At 35.0% G+C, this 17,659-nt stretch overlaps 1 protein-coding gene across 6 annotated transcripts in view; it reads left to right on the top strand.

Moving 5' to 3' along the window:
* The window catches only part of LOC110102046 (SWI/SNF-related matrix-associated actin-dependent regulator of chromatin subfamily A-like protein 1), a 78,703-nt gene that overhangs the window by 16,922 nt on the left and 44,122 nt on the right, over nucleotides 1–17,659 (top strand). For 5 of the 6 annotated variants that reach the window (XR_002303769.2, XR_002303768.2, XM_028692711.1 and 2 more), the window contains exons 2-10: nucleotides 3,150–3,195; nucleotides 3,368–3,444; nucleotides 3,530–3,585; nucleotides 3,699–3,774; nucleotides 3,966–4,032; nucleotides 4,280–4,346; nucleotides 9,573–9,639; nucleotides 12,097–12,180; nucleotides 12,303–12,344. Coding sequence is in view for 4 of the 6 variants with exons in the window: in XM_028692711.1 (XP_028548544.1) it covers nucleotides 3,150–3,195; nucleotides 3,368–3,444; nucleotides 3,530–3,585; nucleotides 3,699–3,774; nucleotides 3,966–4,032; nucleotides 4,280–4,346; nucleotides 9,573–9,639; nucleotides 12,097–12,180; nucleotides 12,303–12,344 (582 nt within the window). In the remaining 2 variants the exon portion in view is untranslated. The remainder of the gene's footprint in view (nucleotides 1–3,149; nucleotides 3,196–3,367; nucleotides 3,445–3,529; nucleotides 3,586–3,698; nucleotides 3,775–3,965; nucleotides 4,033–4,279; nucleotides 4,347–9,572; nucleotides 9,640–12,096; nucleotides 12,181–12,302; nucleotides 12,345–17,659) is intronic. The other variant, XM_028692710.1, reaches the window with a different exon arrangement.

Below are 17,659 nucleotides of genomic sequence, written 5' to 3'. Positions count from 1 at the left end.
GGCATTACATCATGTCATCATAAGTTTTTCTTCTCACTGAATAGGTTGTCACTCTTCTGCCAACACATCCCACATGCCATGACCTTTCATTAGACTTTCTTTATTTTTGACATCATTATCATGAGCACTCTAAATACTTAGCATTGAAATGTACCTGTTATCAACCAAATATATTAATATGCATCAAAGGTAAAACATGATATATACAAAGTCATTATTTGGATACTTAATTATGTCTCATATTTGATTAAATAGCCTTATGACGAATTAATTAGAAATATTTTGAAATTATTTAAACATGTGAATATGTGATCATATAAAGTGTTGTAGTTTTACTAGCAGCATCATGTGCTAATGACATGCTCAATATGAAAAAGTTCTATAAACATATATATAATAGGTCTATATACTTATAAAAGTTTATAAATATTAGTTCTGTGAATATATATATTTTTTTCCTTATTTTAGGATTAAGCTTCTCATATAAATTGTTAGGTTCTCCTCAGAACATATTTTCTTTTTTCTATTTCTCTAATATCTTGATCTTTTGCAAACAACCTAAAAGTTGATTTCCTCAATTTATAACCATTTCTAAATAAATAACTCAATTTAATACAAAATAACTTTATAGTGATGTTTTTACCTTGAAATGATTTCATCTCATTCAATCTTTTATGTTTATTAAGTCAAATCCAAACTCAATTCATTGGAAATATTGTGAAAAACCAGATTCCTTACCTAAGCTAAACCTTCCTCATTTCTTTTTTTTTTTTCTTGTCTTCTTTTCCCTTACGGTTTCAGCTCCCAGCACTTCTCTGTTTAGGCTCCTACAACCAGGGGATGGGAAAACAGGGAATGATGATATTTAGGTTTTAGTAAATATGTATATTTGTAAACATTTAAACTTTATTTCTCTTCTATTATGACACATCACAGCCATCCTATAGGAGATCCACTGTTACATGCTTAGTAAGGTGGAAATGATGGTTGTTTTGTGTTGGGACATTAGTTACTACTACAATAACTTTAATAAGAGAAGATTAAAATTTAACTAATATTCTGTAGTTAGTTAAATTATTAAATGAATTGTATAAAACTAATACTTATATATGTATAATGATTCTATGTAGGATTTTATAAAAATATTTTTATTTATTTTTGGGATGTGCGAAAAAAATAGAGTATAATTTTTAGAGGAAGAGTAACTTTGCATAATTTTTGGGTATTATAGGGACTCCTATATTTCTTAGCAAAGTAGGCATTGTAGTGCGCTTGTTTAAGGATAGCAGTTTTGGTGACATTATGAACTTGTTGTTGACGCACATTCTCTGTTAAATAATTGTAAATTTTATTATTGAGCCCATGAGAAAATGATATTTTTACCCTCCGGGGTAATATATCGTATTCTTATGCCATGCCCGATTATAAAATATGCAATCCGTTCGAGGATACAAAAATTCTCCAACACTTGTCATATATATTGAGGAGCTTTGATAATTTTCATGGTAGTTAAGGACAATTTATTCCATCCCAATTGATGTTGGTTGTTTATCTTTCTTATGATTAGCTTGTGGAGATCAATGTTCCTACTCTTTGGATGCAGGCTTGAACATTTGCAGTGTTGAAGCCTTTTTGCTTCATTGCCATACTTGTTTATTATCTTCTGCAGCCTCTAAATTTTCGGAGGAAACCTTGGAATCAATATTGTGCTTGATTTTAGGCACTTTTTGGAACTTGTTGATGTTAACTATGACTGTTATATTTTTGAGTTGTTAGGATTTGCTTGAGACATTGTTATATTTGCACGAGAGTGAGCTCGTCATCTCAGTCCTCTTTTGACTCAGAATTTAGCTAGAATTAGGGGGTGTGAAAGATGTTTTGAACAAATAAAAAATTATCTTAGAAGAAAGATTAGAGCTTCAATGAAAAAAATTTAAGATAATATGATGTTCTCTAGCCTACCGGTGTGAAGTGGGATGAAGAATTCAGTGGCACGATGCTTGGAAATACGTGTCTTAGGGTCTTGGAAGTTTGCTTTGTATAACATGCCAAATTGAGAGGGGAGAGAAAAAGACGCTTCATGTGGTTTGTTGGTTGAAATCCGTAAAGGGGGAGAGAGAGATTAAGGAAGAATTTAGATTTTGATTGCTTCCGACTTGAAAAATATCATCTTTAGGCGTTCTATTTATAAAAAAGATAAGAGACAATTCATATCTATTTATTGTTTAGCTAGATTCACCAATTTAGGTAGTTTTGTCTTAAATTTCTTACATCCATTTAATTATGGATATCCTTGATAGTTAATTATGCTAATGGATCAGACAACTACTTATCTCAATGCTTAAAACAAAGAAATCAAAATAACCATAGCTTAATTTTTATTTTTTTTTTTCATTTTGCTCCAAGAAAGATGGTAATCTTCATCATCAGTTGTATTGACAGTTTGTCTAGTTTCTATCGCAGCAATTTGGTTTTCATTGTGTTTATACTATTCTTCTTCTTTTTTGTGATTACATCTTATTTATTTTGTCACTCTTGCTTTTTATATAATAACACCAATAAATATCATCTTTGTTAAAATATGCAATATTAATCAAATGTTAAAAACTAGTAGCTAGTTATAACATAGTGAGTTTTGACATGAGGAAACAATGAGGTTTTTTTCCCAAATTCACAAAAACCATTTCAACTTGTTAAGTTATATAGCAATGTTCTTGAATCTGACGAGTATGGTGCATTGCATCACTATGAAAGCCCTTTTGCATTACTTTTCTGACCAATTTTGCTGATTTTTGTTGAATCCATCCGTGCCTCTAATTAAATATGCTTTGTTTAAATTATGGTTAAGTTACATTAGTTATGCTTGGGTTAAATTTGCATGACTTAATTTATTAAAATTCGTTTATTGCAATTTGTTCTTATATGACAAGGGTATTTAACGAGTGTTATTAATCTTCCAAGCTAATATATTTACCAATCAATTTAACACTTTACTGAACGTGGTGTTCTTTCTCTAGCATTATTGCTAGAATTTGTTTTAAAAAAGCTTTTAAGTTTCCCATTTTTTTCTTCTTCGTGGTATTTTGGCAGCATATTAAGTAATTTGTGCCAGGTTCTAAATCCACTTTCTAATTTTCTCTTTTTCATAGGTTGATGATCCCTCAGGATTGCTTGATGATATCTCTCTAGGCACCAGTAAGTCCATCTATCAAATTTTTTGGTAAAATATTGAACGACGTATTTGACTCTTCAACACTGGCCTTTCTACAAAGCCTATATAATATCTTCCTTTGATTAATTTAGCGTGTGAATTATTTCATTCTTACTCATAAATTTAATTTAAATCATGCTGAAATTCATGCTACAGATGACTTGCCTCATTTCTTTGTTAGATTTTATCTTCATTCTTCTGGTCTCATTGCTGCAAAGTTCCCTTATAATCCGGTACTGATCATGTTTCTCTTTTGTGTTTTGGTGTTGTCATACTAAATTCAGAGTATTCCTCTCAAGTGCTTAAATTATGTCGCAGATTCTAGTGCAGGCAGTTCACAAAGTTCCAAAAGCTAGCTGGCGACCACAAGAAAGGTTGTTTACATAGCATTATTAAATCATGTGGTGACATGAATCTTTGGATACACTAGTGTTTCATTCATCTTTGAACACCGTCTTATATTTGTACTATGAATCATACTTTACAGGTTATGGACGTTCCCTCTTTCCTCTTTGAAGATAGCTGAAGAAGTTTTTGGTGAAGTGAGTGGTGCTAATGTAGAGGTAACATGCAATTTGCTGTTTGAGAAACTGCCTAAGAAATGAAAATTGTAAATATTGTTGATATTTGTTCTTATGGCTTCACATCAAGGTAATCTATATATATTTGATGGTAATCATATCATACTGCTTATATATTTATACTCTGACCTAAAAATATTTAAGTTAGCTTATTAAGGTTTCATATCATTCAGTTGCAGAGTCTAGACCCATTGGTATGTCGTGCGCTTGCTGCTGCAAATGCTGCCCCAAACCTTTTAGGTGAGTTTGTGAATATATGTTATGGTTGTGTTGTAGGTGAAAATCTTAGTACAGGAATATTATAGTTTCTACAATTTTTTTTTCTTTTATTATCCTTAAGTGAAAGTCTTTCATGATTACGAGTACAATTTCATATGATACTTCTGAATATCATAATTTGTACGTTTATAGGGTGTTGAGTTGTATAATCATTTAATTATATAAATTTTAGTTAATATGTTGGACTGACTAAATCGCTTTATGGAAGCTTTATATGATAGGATACCAAGCTCCTTGGAATCAAAACTTTTGCCATTTCAGCGTGAAGGAGTAAGGTAGGTGTTACTTATGATTTGAAAGGCTGCATTATGACTGCCATGCATGGCTGCATTTTCATTGTCTCAATAAATTCATACATGAAATACATTAAATAGTGCTTTGATGGTTTCTCCATTCATTTAATTTTCCCATTGTTTCATGGATTGTACTATTGATGCTAGTTTTTCTTGTAGTGCAACATTTTTTTTCTAAAATGATGAAGCTCATTTCGATTATTGGCTGCAGATCCAATGAATTTCCCTTCAACATTGGTAAGAAATTGATATGCCGGGGGGCCCACCTTGAGGGCCCAAGGGAGCTATTAGTCATTATGTAAGGAATAGGAATCAAGGATAAGCGGTTTAGGAATATTCCTAATCAAGGGGAAGCTATTTAGGAAGGTTCCTAATCAAGGAGAGCTATTTAAGAATGTTTTTAATTAAGGGGAAATTGTTTAGGAATATTTCTTAATTGTTTATGCTATTTAGGAAGGGTTTAATTGATTAGGATGGTTTCCTAAATTATGTTCAGGCTAATTAGGATGTTGACCTAATTATTTATGAAAGTTTCCTAAATTATGTTTATGCTGATTAGGAAGATTCAATTTCTGTTATTTTGCTTATGGCTATTTAAAGAGGAGTTGTCTAGGGTATAGTTTATGATATTGTTGAATTTATTTTCTTAGTGTTTATTGTGAGTTCCTAACGACGTCTAGGGTTTGTAGGAGAGCTAATTTACCTCTCAAATAGTAGATCAATTGTATCTTTATTTTTTAAAGTGAAATCAGAAAACAACTATTATCTTTGTGTTCATATGCTTTTCTTCTCTTTTATTTGCTCTTTTTTACTTTGAAGGCACGTCAAATTGGTATCAGAGCCAGGGTTTTTGAAGTGATGGCAGCAAAGAAGGTGGATGCTTTAAAAGGCAAAGTGGTGAAAATCAAATCGCAGATGGAGAAGTTCTCAATCATGGAAGAAAGGCTTTCAACAATGGAGAGCCGATTTGGAAGGTTGGAGGAGATGATGATGAAGATCATAGAGATTCAATCGAAAACTCCACTGGCTGTTTGTTACGATTCAGGGTGAACCAATCGAACCGTCCCAGGTTTGGCCGATTTAGGTCTATAGAAGGCGGCCCAAGCCACCTCCTTAAGGAACAATTATTAGGTCCTCCGTCCGGACGTAGAGCTACGTCCGGTCGGAGCTAAAATTGCGCAAAAAAACAAGAAATACCGAGCAATACCAAACAATAACAAGGAACACCATTATGTGAAGACCCAATACCGAGTTATACCGAGCTATACCGAGCAATACAGAGTTATACAAAAAAATACCGAGTTTTTCCTAGAAAAAACTCAGTATTTTTTTGTATAACTCGGTATTGCTTGGTATAACTCGGTATTGATCTTCATAGAGCGGTATTTCTCATTATTACCAAATAATAGCTAGCAATACCGAGTTTTTTGGCGGGATTTTAGTGCTGACCGGACGTTCCTCTACGTCCGGTCGGAGGACCTAATAATTGTTCCTCCTTAAGAGCCTTCCGCCCAAACATGTGGGCCACCCCTTGGGCGGCAATTAGAGAGAGAGAAGGGGGCAGCTAAAGCCTTGGAGGTTAATTTGAATTTGGTTTATTTTAGGAAGCTTTTTATTATGAAGATATGTATTTAAAGAAGATGAGAGGTTAGGGTTAGGGTATGCATGATTTGAGTTATTCTCTTGGAGTTCTCTTAGGGTTTTGGGCTCTAGATTCATTGTCTAGAGATTGAGAGAGAACGATCCTCCTCTTGAATTGAGGATCAATTGTATCTTTGCTTTTCTTTTGCTTTACTTCGATTTCCCTAATAAAATCTACTGTTTTGAGTTGATTTTGTTGCCTAGCTTGTGTTCTTTCTCACTGATTTCACCAATATTCGTGGGGTTGCTTGCGAACTCAAGTAAATCCGATAGGATTACTTGCGAACTCAAGTATTTCCTATCAAATTGGTATCAGAGCAATTCCTGGACCATTGTGGGCTGATTTTTTTGAAAATTCAGCGGAAGAATTTTGACCAGAAGGAGAGATCTTGCTGAAATTTGGATCTAATATATAGATTTTTGTTATGGTGGCCAAGAAAGTTGATGCATTGGAGGAACGTTTCGAAGGGGAGATGAGCCAAATCAAATCCATGATGGAAGATCAACTCTCTTCCGTGGAAGGCAAGGTTTCGTTGATGGAAGACAATTTCTGATCTTCATCTGATGATGAAGAAGATCTTCGAGAATCAAATTGAAATGGCGGCGTTGGAGGCAAAGGGACTAGTGGGAAGAACTATGAATTCTGATGTTCGTAGGAGGGAAAGTGATGGAGATAGGTGGGAATAGGGAACATAAAGAAAGGGGGGACTGGTTGGAAGAGAAAAGAGAGAAATTATGGAAGGAGGGGTGCTGAATTTTGACAAAAGAGGATGAAAGTGAAGAAGGGTTTGAAGATGAATGTGCAAGGGAAGACCGGGAGACATGGAGGGGAACAAAACACTTGTGAAAAGGGAAACTATGGCGGAATACGGGGAAACGGGGGAGATCCGAAGGTGAGAAAGTTGAAGATGTCAGTATTTGAAGGAGAGGATGCCTTTGGGTGGATCTACAAGGTGGAGAGGTATTTCGCCGTTAATGGGTTGACGGATGAGGAGAAATTGGCAGTCGCGGGTCTATGTTTGGAGAGGAAGGCATTATCTATAAGGTGGAGAGGTATTTCGCCGTTATTGGGTTTCAGTAGCCGCAGCATGATAAGTTCTTTTTGAACCTATGGTTAAGTTAACTTCAAATTTGAACTAGCATTTGCCAATGTAACTTTCTTTATTTTGTCGTTATGATTAGGAAGAAAATGAAGCAGTTCTAAATATTTTCAGTCAGTGCTAGTTATTTAAGACCATGCGCTGATAAATAAACCAACTAACTAAATGCTTCCACTGAATTCATGATATTTGCTGATTTTGATCTTTAGCTCAAGCTGCTGCTAGTTAAACTCTTATTAGTGACTAATATTTGATCTATTTATAAATGTTGAAGTGAATGATTTGTTACAGTAATGGTGAATTTTTTTTATTCTTATTCTAATTCAATCTATTAGTTCTTAGCTTATCGTAACTGCATAAAATTGCAGATCAAATCATTTTTTTATAGTTGAATTACTTGCATTTACCATAATGAAGCTTTGGTGACAATTTGATGGGCACAACTCGGACCAAATTGCATCTAATTTACATTAACTATTTGAAGTTTTTCTTCAACTCCAAATTATAAAATTTTCCAGAACTACCTAATGTAAAGGCATTCATTTCCAGAAATTAAACCCAAATGATTCGAATTGAAGGTTGAAATTTATCTTCTTAGATCTTTTTGAACAACTTATGACATCATTCAATAATAATGTACAACAACAACAAGAACAACATCAAGCCTTTATCCCACTACGTGGGGTCAGCTACATGAATCCTTTTTCTCCATTGTGTCCTATTAAAAGTCAAATTCTCGTTTAAATCTAATAAAGAAAGGTCATTCCTAATGTTTTCTAACCAAGTCTTTTTAGGTCTACCCCTACCTTTCTTAACACAAGTCAAATCTAATACCTCTACTCTCCTAGCCGGGTCATCGGAAGGCCGCCTTTTTATGTGACCAAACCATCTAAGGCGACTCTCTCTAATCTTATCTTCTACTGGAGCTACTCCAACCTTTTCACGTATATGCTCATTTCATATCCTATTTCTAAGGGTAAAGCCACTCATCCATCTGAGCATCCTCATCTTTGCCACACTTAACTTAGTATTATGCTTCTCTTTTAATGGCCAACATTCAGCACCATAAAGCATTGCAGGCCTCATTCAATAATAATGTACCTTGAATTAATGTTATCACAACTTAGAGAATAGATTGTATGTTTTGTGTTACATTTAGCATGTTTTTTAATTGACTTTATGCTTTCACTAAGTTGCTTCTTTTCATAATCTTAACAATAACTTCTAAGCCCAAGAAACAATCCATGTAAATCCTCTCACATAAAAAAGATAACTATGTATTTCAGGGGATGAGCGATTTAAATAAATTATCACAAAATAACCTCAAAATATGCTAAGAACGTTGAGATAAATAACAACAAAAAGATTAAAAAATACTTAACTTCTATCAACCATTTTCACTGCTTTTTTGTCTTTGAAAAATAATGAAAATAGATTATGTAGTAGTAACTGAAAACGTAGATAAAAATAATGAACTTTACGGTTTAAATATGCCTGATAAAAGTCTAAAATGTATACCACACAAGGGAATATTTCATTTATCACGAATTAAAATTATTGTCATCTGAAAGAAAAAAATAATTTTACTTGAAAGAAATATTAGATTTTTCAAAAACAAATACAAACATGAAAGCACATTACCTGGAAATGGATCTCTAGACCTAACATCTTTTATTCACAAACAGAAAACCCAAAACATGATCATTTAGAAATCAGAATAGCAGTTAGCTTAACACAAGGGGTAAAAGTAGAGTCCAGAGAGAAGCTGATAAAAAAATGCCTCTAAACTTGTGTGAGGAGCGGAGCATCAGAGTAGAGCAGCAGCGTGAGGTGTGGAGGAGGTAGATCATGGGCGGGAGCAGCGCCGTCAGGAGGCCGAGCACAGGAGCAATGGTGTGACTCGTGCGGTGCAAGTATCAAGCGAAGGCCGAGCAGCTTATAGTCAAATAGAGTGGAAGCAAGAGAGTCGAGAGCCAACAGGGCATTGTTTTGTAGTCGTCACGCACGTGGGCAGAAGGGAAAATTAAAATTTTTCGGGGGAGGGGGGGACTTTCGAATTTACTGTCATAATAAGTATTTTTTTAAGGGTGGACAACTGTCCACTCTCACACTAACGTGGTTCTGTCCCTGATGACATGTTCAAATCTATAAGTTTTCCCTTAAAAGAAGGGCGAAAAGCCTTTAATGTCTTTGCTGATGCTATTATTGTTATTGTTTTGAGTCTCAGAATGATGCTTAAAATTGCTTTTAAATATAATTTATTAATTATCTAAATTGGAATAAATATAGTTTCACGTTACTCTCCCTGCTACTTTTTGAGTGTTTGGAATGATTATTACATGTAGCAAGCCTTGGAATTTCATTCTGAGATCATGCTGGCTACATATTCTTGTTGCTCGCTGAATGATCCTATTGTTTTAGTATGTGGCAATAATACAATCTTATCATGGTTCTCCAAATGCTATAGGTTTGTGTTACAGCATGGCGGACGTGCTCTGTTGGCGGATGAAATGGGGCTTGGAAAGACATTACAGGCAATTATAAGTTTAAATTCAATGTGCTAGAAGCTTTTTTACATCTTTAATTTATATTGCACCATTATATCTTTTGGGTTGAATCTCATGAATGTTTCGTTCAATATTAATGATAACTTAATTTTATATTTTGCTCATATTTATTGGGAATTTTTCTAGTCACCTCTATGTTTGTTGTTTTGAAGAATTACTCTTCAAATGCTACTACCAAAGTTTTGCTCCATTTGCTACTTGAATTGTGCACTGTTGTAACAATCTGTCACGATCCGGCCCGGATGCTCGATCTAACGAGGCGGGTACGAAAAGTCGGACGATAGTACATTTCCATCAATATAATAATAACTCATCATCAAAAACTTTTCTATTAACTGAAGAGCCACTAAACACAAAAAATTAATTTACTTGTTGTCATTTGGACGACGTCTTCTGTAAACATGTTCTTCTCTTTTTGTCATTTCTTTTCTTAGGAATTACCGGAAACATTTAAACTCGTGGTTTGAGTTTACTAAATAAATTCAGTGGGTAACTATTTAATAATCACTATTATTATTCTATAATAGGCATCGTGTTATTTCTTAACATTTATTTCATTCTTTTCAATAATTTACATCTCTTGATAATTTCTTTCAAAACAATTTAAAACATTTTATAGCTTTAATGTTTCATTCATATTTCTTTTCTTTCCATTTACTTTGCATAGGAGCACCGTCTCAAAGTACCCGAAGGTACAACCTTTTCCATTTGATTACCTTTTCCATGTCCATAACCTTTTCCTTTTCCATAACCTTTTCCTTTTCCTTTTTCGTGCACGAGTACGGCGTCCCCAGCCAGTACCATAAGGAGGTGAACTCCTGAAATATTCATATATATCCTTTTTCCTTTCTTTTACATTCACCATAACATTTCTATTCTATTTCATATGTCGTTTCTTTTCAATATTTCTTTAATACATACAGTTTTTTCTTTTCATTCATATGTTATTCAATTCATTTATTTCTTATTGGAATAATAATTACAATTACTTAGGCAGTTAATCTTTCAACATTTCGTACATTGTAGTCTTTAAATTAAAACTTTGAAAGCAGAAGAATAATGCTAAAATTTGAATTTCATTATTATAATTACCCACTTTGAACTTTTTAGGCCTTCGACGAAGGGTGTTACCTTGAACCTCTCTCCAAATCTCTATCATCAAGAAATAAAGTTTTCATGAATTTGCTTTATCAAATAAAACTCAAGAATAGTTTCATGATAGAAATTTCTTACAATGGGATTTTCCAAATCTCCCAAAAATCCTTCTTCCTCTTCCAAAAATTCTCTCTTTGCTTCAATTCTCTTCCTCTACCTTTAAGAAACATATTGTTCACTTTAAACGAAGTAAACGAAGGAAATTTATACAAAAATCCGGAAGAAAATTCTACAAACCTTTTTCCTTCTTTTTCTCGATCGTTTCTCTCGTTCTTTGCAATTTCTCCCAAAAATCTTTGCTTCTATAACAATAAGAACGAAAAGGAGTTGTTAAATCTCACCCTCCAACGCGTTCGTTTGCTAAAATTGGCGTAAGAAAGTCTCCCCAAGCCTTCGCGTGAAGATCCGGTCATCCGCCCCCCTTCCGCGCTCTGTTTCGCGAAACATCCAATACCGACCCCTTTTGGGGTCGCGGCTATTAAAAGGTGGGTTGGCCGGTTCGGTTGAATTGGCCACCCAACGGTTCATTACACAATCATTCATTTGATATGTGCAACTCCCGTCTATGCAAGCATTGCATCAGTAATGTCCAATCTCTTCTCGGTCCAGATGAAGCCTTATTTTATTATTGTCAGCCTTTATTGAAGATGAAAATTTACCCATATGCTTGTTTTGATGTAGATAACTATAATGAAGTGGAAGAAGTAATTTGTTTTTATACATTGAAAACTACGTCCATCAATTTTGGATCTTTGAAGGAATAATTGGTCTTTGTTATGGGTAAGAAATTATATTGCATTGGAGAATTTCTATATTGTCTTGGAGATAGGCAAAGCAGATCATTAAGCATGCTTTACCATTTCAAAGAAAGGTCAAGCTGGGGTTTCTCTCTCAACCACTCTTCTGGATGACTTGGGAGCATTTGGGTTTTTATTTTGTTTTATTTTATTTTTTGAATTTTTGTTTATTCATGTGAATCCTTCCTGTTTATAACGGTGAGCATGACTGTTATACTTGTCTCAAATTTTTGTAAACCTTTATTGGATACTCATGGAAAATGAAAATAATTAGAATTTGCCGCTGGATAGCAGTACAATTTTTTATGGTTGGACGATAGGTTAGAATAAACTGTAAAGTGAAAAATAATCAAACTTGATGAATGTTTCTTTGCTTAACTAGAGTGCAGACTGGCTAGCATTTGTAGTAAGTAGAATTATTTTACTTTGATTTTCCTAATTTTAATTGAATAATTTTTTTTTGTCAGTGCAGGCACTTGCAGTTGCTTCTAGCCTTAGTGAGTCCTGGCCTGTTCTTGTTTTGACACCCTCATCCTTGCGTTTGCATTGGGCTTCTGTAAGACCTTCTATGAAAACTTCCTTATTATGTCTTGTTAGTTTAAAGATGTTGGCCTTTAAGTTCTTTTTCTTTTTAGAATTTAACAGTGATTCTTATTAAAACCTCTCTCATGTCTGCAGATGATTCAACAATGGCTTGGCATCCCTGCAGGAGATATACTGGCATGTTCTTGACAAATTCTCAGAACTTCTATGTCCTAACACTATTGTAATTCCAATGTAACTGATACAAATTTTGCAGTATATTTTTTAGCGTTGTTCTGTTCATTGACATCTGATTGGACTGATGGTTACTTTTATTTTACCCGCTGTTTATTGATTCAGCTGATCTCTAATTACATTGGCTTGGGACTAATGAAATCTATGCGTGAAATCGTAACAATGACCCATAGCCATGGTAGGCATGCCTACAAGAGTAGAAATATTCGTTTAACTGACATTGCAAAACCCATGTTATTTTTGCTTTTCCTTGTATGAATCGCTATTGTCAAATTCTGAATTCTAGAAATTAGATGTTTGAAACCTGCATATAAATATTTCCCTTTCCTAAAATAATTAAATCTGTAATATAGAAATTCTGCTTCAAGTATTTTTATTCCACATTAGTTCTTTCTTTCTTTAAGTTTCTCCAAATATAAAATTTTATGATTCTTAGGGATTAATTCAAAGACCAAATCCTTCTTAACTAATGTGCAAATTTGTGATGTTTTTACCCCTTGAATAACAAATCAGCTAATCATCTTTTCTACATGGTATTTGGCAATTTTACATATTTCTTTTTACCAAATTGTAGCAAGGTTGTCTGATGTAATACCACTTGCAAGGCGCTTGTTGAGAAATTTTAAGAATGATTGATAAAGAAATCTCAATTAAGAACTTATTGAAATAACAAGCAAATTTATCTAAGAATCTTAGTCTTCAACTAGCTTAGGCGAGGAAGTACATGTAGATTAGCCAAAATTCATAGATAATCAAAGATAGTAGCAATACCAAAAGCTATTAATCAACAATCCGCAACTTAATAATGAGAGTTTTTACCTTGGGGATGGATCACTCAACTATACTAGGCTTAGCGGAAGAAGGTCTTTAGCAAACCCGACGATGCCACGAGGACGGTAGCAACCCCAAGGGCCTTGAACCACGGAATGGTTGACGGTGGCGAGGATGACGGGAATGATCGACTGTTGATGCTCCAATCGTAGTTTCAGACGTTGGCGGTTGATGACGCTCACAAGGGTAGGAACCACTCGATCCAAATAATCTCCAACGGTAACGTCGTCTTCAAATCCCACGTCGAAGAATGGAGATCGTAGGATATTAAGGTTTCCGTCTGCGTTGAATACTAGTCCCCACTCATACTCGGGATCTGCCATGCATGCGACGTTGGCGAGAAATCCAATTAATAGAAAAAATAAGTGGCGATGAGGGAGAGCCCTTGCGTTAGAAGGAGGAGGAAGAGGAAGGGGAAGGGGGCTGGCGGGTTTCTCAAGGGGAGATGGTGAGGCCGGCGGGTGCACAGAGGAGGGGGCTAGGGTTTGAGATAATTAGGTTTGGGTGGCTTGCTTTAGGGAGTTAATAAAAAAAAAATCTGAATTAATTTCAGACTTGGTTGAGTTTGGAGGGAAATTTGATTTGAATTTTTTATTTCAAATCAAGCAATTAACACTTAATGGAGTTTAATGAGGGGAAGCCAAGGAAGGGGGCCGGCGGTGATGCGGACATCCAACCGTCCATGCCAGTCCGAGGAGGAGCTGAAGATCGACGACCGAGATCACTTTGCTTTATTTTCGTTTATTAAGTGTATTTTAATTTAGTTTTGCAATTTCCCATTTTACCCGCTTGTTTTATGTAAGCCCAAGGGGAGAATGTGTCTTTTAATTTCTCTTGAGGCCTATATATAGAGACCCCCTCTCTTGTATTTGGAGGATGGATTATTGATAATGAGAAATTTTATTTTCGTGTTGATCTCTTAGTGAGTTCAGAAGGATCTCTTTGTGAGTTCCGACTTTCCCAAGATCTCTTTGTGAGTTCTTGAGGAGAGTTTCGCGGATCTCTTTGTGAGTTCCGAGATTCTCAAGATCTCTTTGTGAGTTCTTGAGGAGAGTTTCGTGGATCTCTGTGTGAGTTCCGACATCCCTACAATCTCCTTTGAGATCTTGAAGTTGAAGAGCGTGAGGTTAGAAATTCCTAGATTTCCCCAAACTTTTCATCCTCTACCAAGCTCGGGCTTTTCCTCCCCAAGTTCTCCTTGTCGCCGGCCCTGTTGGTCTGTCCAGAAATTCACCCTCCGGCCATCCCTTAGGCTGACGCCCACTAACCCCCACCTCCCCCTCTCTTCCTCCTTGGAATAAAGAAATTTCTTAATTAGGAGAGCCTCACAATTAATGACAATTCAAATTCAAAATTTGAATTTGAATTTGAATTAGCATTAATTACTCCTTAAATTCGTCCCTCCAATTAAGCCAATAACCATTAATTTAAATCTGAAATTTAATTTCAAATTTAAATCAATTAATCATTTAATCCTCACAATTAATGACAATTCAAATTCAAAATTTGAATTTGAATTAGCATTAATTACTCCTTAAATTCGTCCCTCCAATTAAGCCAATAATCATTAATTTATATCTGAAATTTAATTTCAGATTTAAATCAATTAATCATTTAATCTTCTCAATTAATGACAATTCAAATTCAAAATTTGAATTTGAATTAGCTTTAATTACTCCTTAATTTCAGATTTCTATTCTCTCTCCCCAAATTGATTTGGGCTTTAATTAATCTTGCCACATAGGCAAGTATATGACATTTATGTTTCACATCAGTTTAGTATCAAAGCATGGTTGCTCACCCGGGATGCGAACTTGACGGAGTCGAGTCTTTCCACCCCGGGAGAATGATGCGGACATCCAACCGTCCATTCCAGTCCGAGGAGGAGCTGAAGATCGACGACCGAGATCACTTTGCTTTATTTTCATTTATTAAGTGTATTTTAATTTAGTTTTGCAATTTTTCATTTTACCCTCTTGTTTTATTTAAGCCCAAGGGGCGAATGTGTCTTTTAATTTCTCTTGAGGCCTATATATAGAGGCCCCCTCTCTTGTATTAGGAGGATGGATTATTGATAATGGAAAATTTTATTTTCGTGTTGATCTCTTAGTGAGTTCAGAAGGATCTCTTTGTGAGATCCGACTTTCCCAAGATCTCTTTGTGAGTTCTTGAGGAGAGTTTCACGGATCTCTTTGTGAGTTCCGAGATTCTCAAGATCTCCATGTGAGTTCTTGAGGAGAGTTTCGTGGATCTCTGTGTGAGTTCCGACATCCCTACAATCTCCTTTGAGATCTTGAAGTTTAAGAGCGTGAGGTTAGAAATTCCTAGATTTCCCCAAACTTCTCATCCTCTACCAAGCTCGGGCTTTTCCTCCCCAAGTTCTCCTTGCCGCCGGCCATTCCGTAGGCCGACGCCCACCAACCCCCACCTCCCCCTCCCTTCCTCCTTGGAATAAAGAAATTTCTTAATTAGGAGAGGCTCACAATTAATGACAATTCAAATTCAAATTTTGAATTTGAATTAGCATTAATTACTCCTTAAATTCGTCCCTCCAATTAAGCCAATAACCATTAATTTAAATATGAAATTTAATTTCAGATTTAAATCAATTAATCATTTAATCCTCACAATTAATGACAATTCAAATTCAAAATTTGAATTTGAATTAGCATTAATTACTCCTTAAATTCGTCCTTCCAATTAAGCCAATAATCTTTAATTTAAATCTGAAATTTAATTTCAGATTTAAATCAATTAATCATTTAATCCTCCCAATTAATGACAATTCAAATTCAAAATTTGAATTTGAATTAGCTTTAATTACTCCTTAATTTCAGATTTCTATTCTCTCTCCCCAAATTGATTTGGGCTTTAATTAATCTTGCCACATAGGCAAGTATATGGCATTTATGTTTCACATTAGGCGGCTTATAGGGAGAGGGAGGAGGTTTAAAACTTAAATCTGAAATTAAATTTCAGGATTAAGTAAATTGGGAGGGAACAACCTTTGAAATCAAATTCTAATTTCAAAACGGATGAGGTATTAAACAAGCAATTAATGGGGAGAATCCCTCAAGGGGGGCCGGCGGCATGTGAAGAGGGGAGAGGGGATTGGTGGGAAGGGAGTTTCCAATTTGGGGTGATGAGGTGGAAATATGTTTAATGACTCCAATTTAAATTAAATTGGAATTGAAATTCATCATGAAAACTTTCCTAAATTGGAATTCCAAATTAGGAAAGAATTTGAAATTTGAATTTCAAATTCAAATTTGAAACTTGTGTAGAGATGGGGTCGGACGGGTGGTGAAGTCGCCGGCAAGGTGGCCGGCCGGGGCCGTAGAAGTGGTCGGCGGCGGGCTCCCAAGGTGCGGCGGCAATAAGGGTTTAGAAGGGATTTCTTGTGGTGGAGGGGAAGGAGATGGAGGTAAATACGAATGAGAAGATAGAATAATTTAACCACGAGCCGAGGACTCTTCCAACGACTGGTGGCCCTTGCGATTTGCTCCCCTTGAGCTCTCTCCCTTCTCATGCTCTCATGCAAGAAGAAGTAGAAACAAACACAAATTTTTCATTCCAATATTCATTAGCTATTACAAGAGAAATGACCCATATATATAGGTCTCAATCATACAAGAAGAAATAAAGACTAAATTGCCCTCAGGGCCCTAACATGACTCAACTCAACATACAGGTATAATAGGAAGACATAAAAATAAAATGCATAAACAACTAGAAATATAAGCTCTGAATCGTGGCCATCGATCTGCGATGCTTCCGGCGATACACATGTTTGAACCTTGGATCGATGTCCTCATCATTGTCTCCTTTTTGACCTATTTTCTATTAATCATGAGATTTAACTGAGCCAAAGAATTTAGTTAGACATATTTTCCACCAACAACCATCTTGACTTTAGTAATCTAGATCGAGTGAGTGCAAAGTAGTCTGACTAAATTGTCATAAAATATAACTCATTCTTTAATATATTAATTATACTCAATGATATGAAAGAGTGCGTAATTTAAATCATCAAAATCGACTAAAGAGTTTCTAATATTTACATATAAAAATTTATACGTATTAGATGTTTGTGATTTACTTAATGTGTATTTTTTTGTCTATATTACTTATCAAAATTGTATATCCATCCATAATATTAAAGTAAAGGATAAATTGGGTCACCTAACTATAGTCCCACCCATCTTCTTCTTTCCTTTCTACTTAATGTATATTCTTTCCCTTATTCTTCTTTCCTTATGCCCTTCTTATTTTCCTTCCATTTTTCTCAATTTTTTTCCTTCCTATTTCTTGCATACCGAGCCCCCTCTCTTTTCCACCTCTTCTCCTTCTTATTCTTATTTCTTCTTCTCAGTTTCAGCCTGTAATGACTTTCAACTATATTATGGAACAGGTGGATAGTGATGAGA

This window comes from Dendrobium catenatum, unplaced genomic scaffold (assembly GCF_001605985.2).
Source record: "Dendrobium catenatum unplaced genomic scaffold, ASM160598v2 original_scaffold_260866, whole genome shotgun sequence".
In the NCBI taxonomy this organism is placed as follows: Eukaryota; Viridiplantae; Streptophyta; class Magnoliopsida; order Asparagales; family Orchidaceae; genus Dendrobium; species Dendrobium catenatum.
Note: the sequence above shows the minus strand (reverse complement) of the source record. Positions and strands in the feature narration are given on the sequence as shown.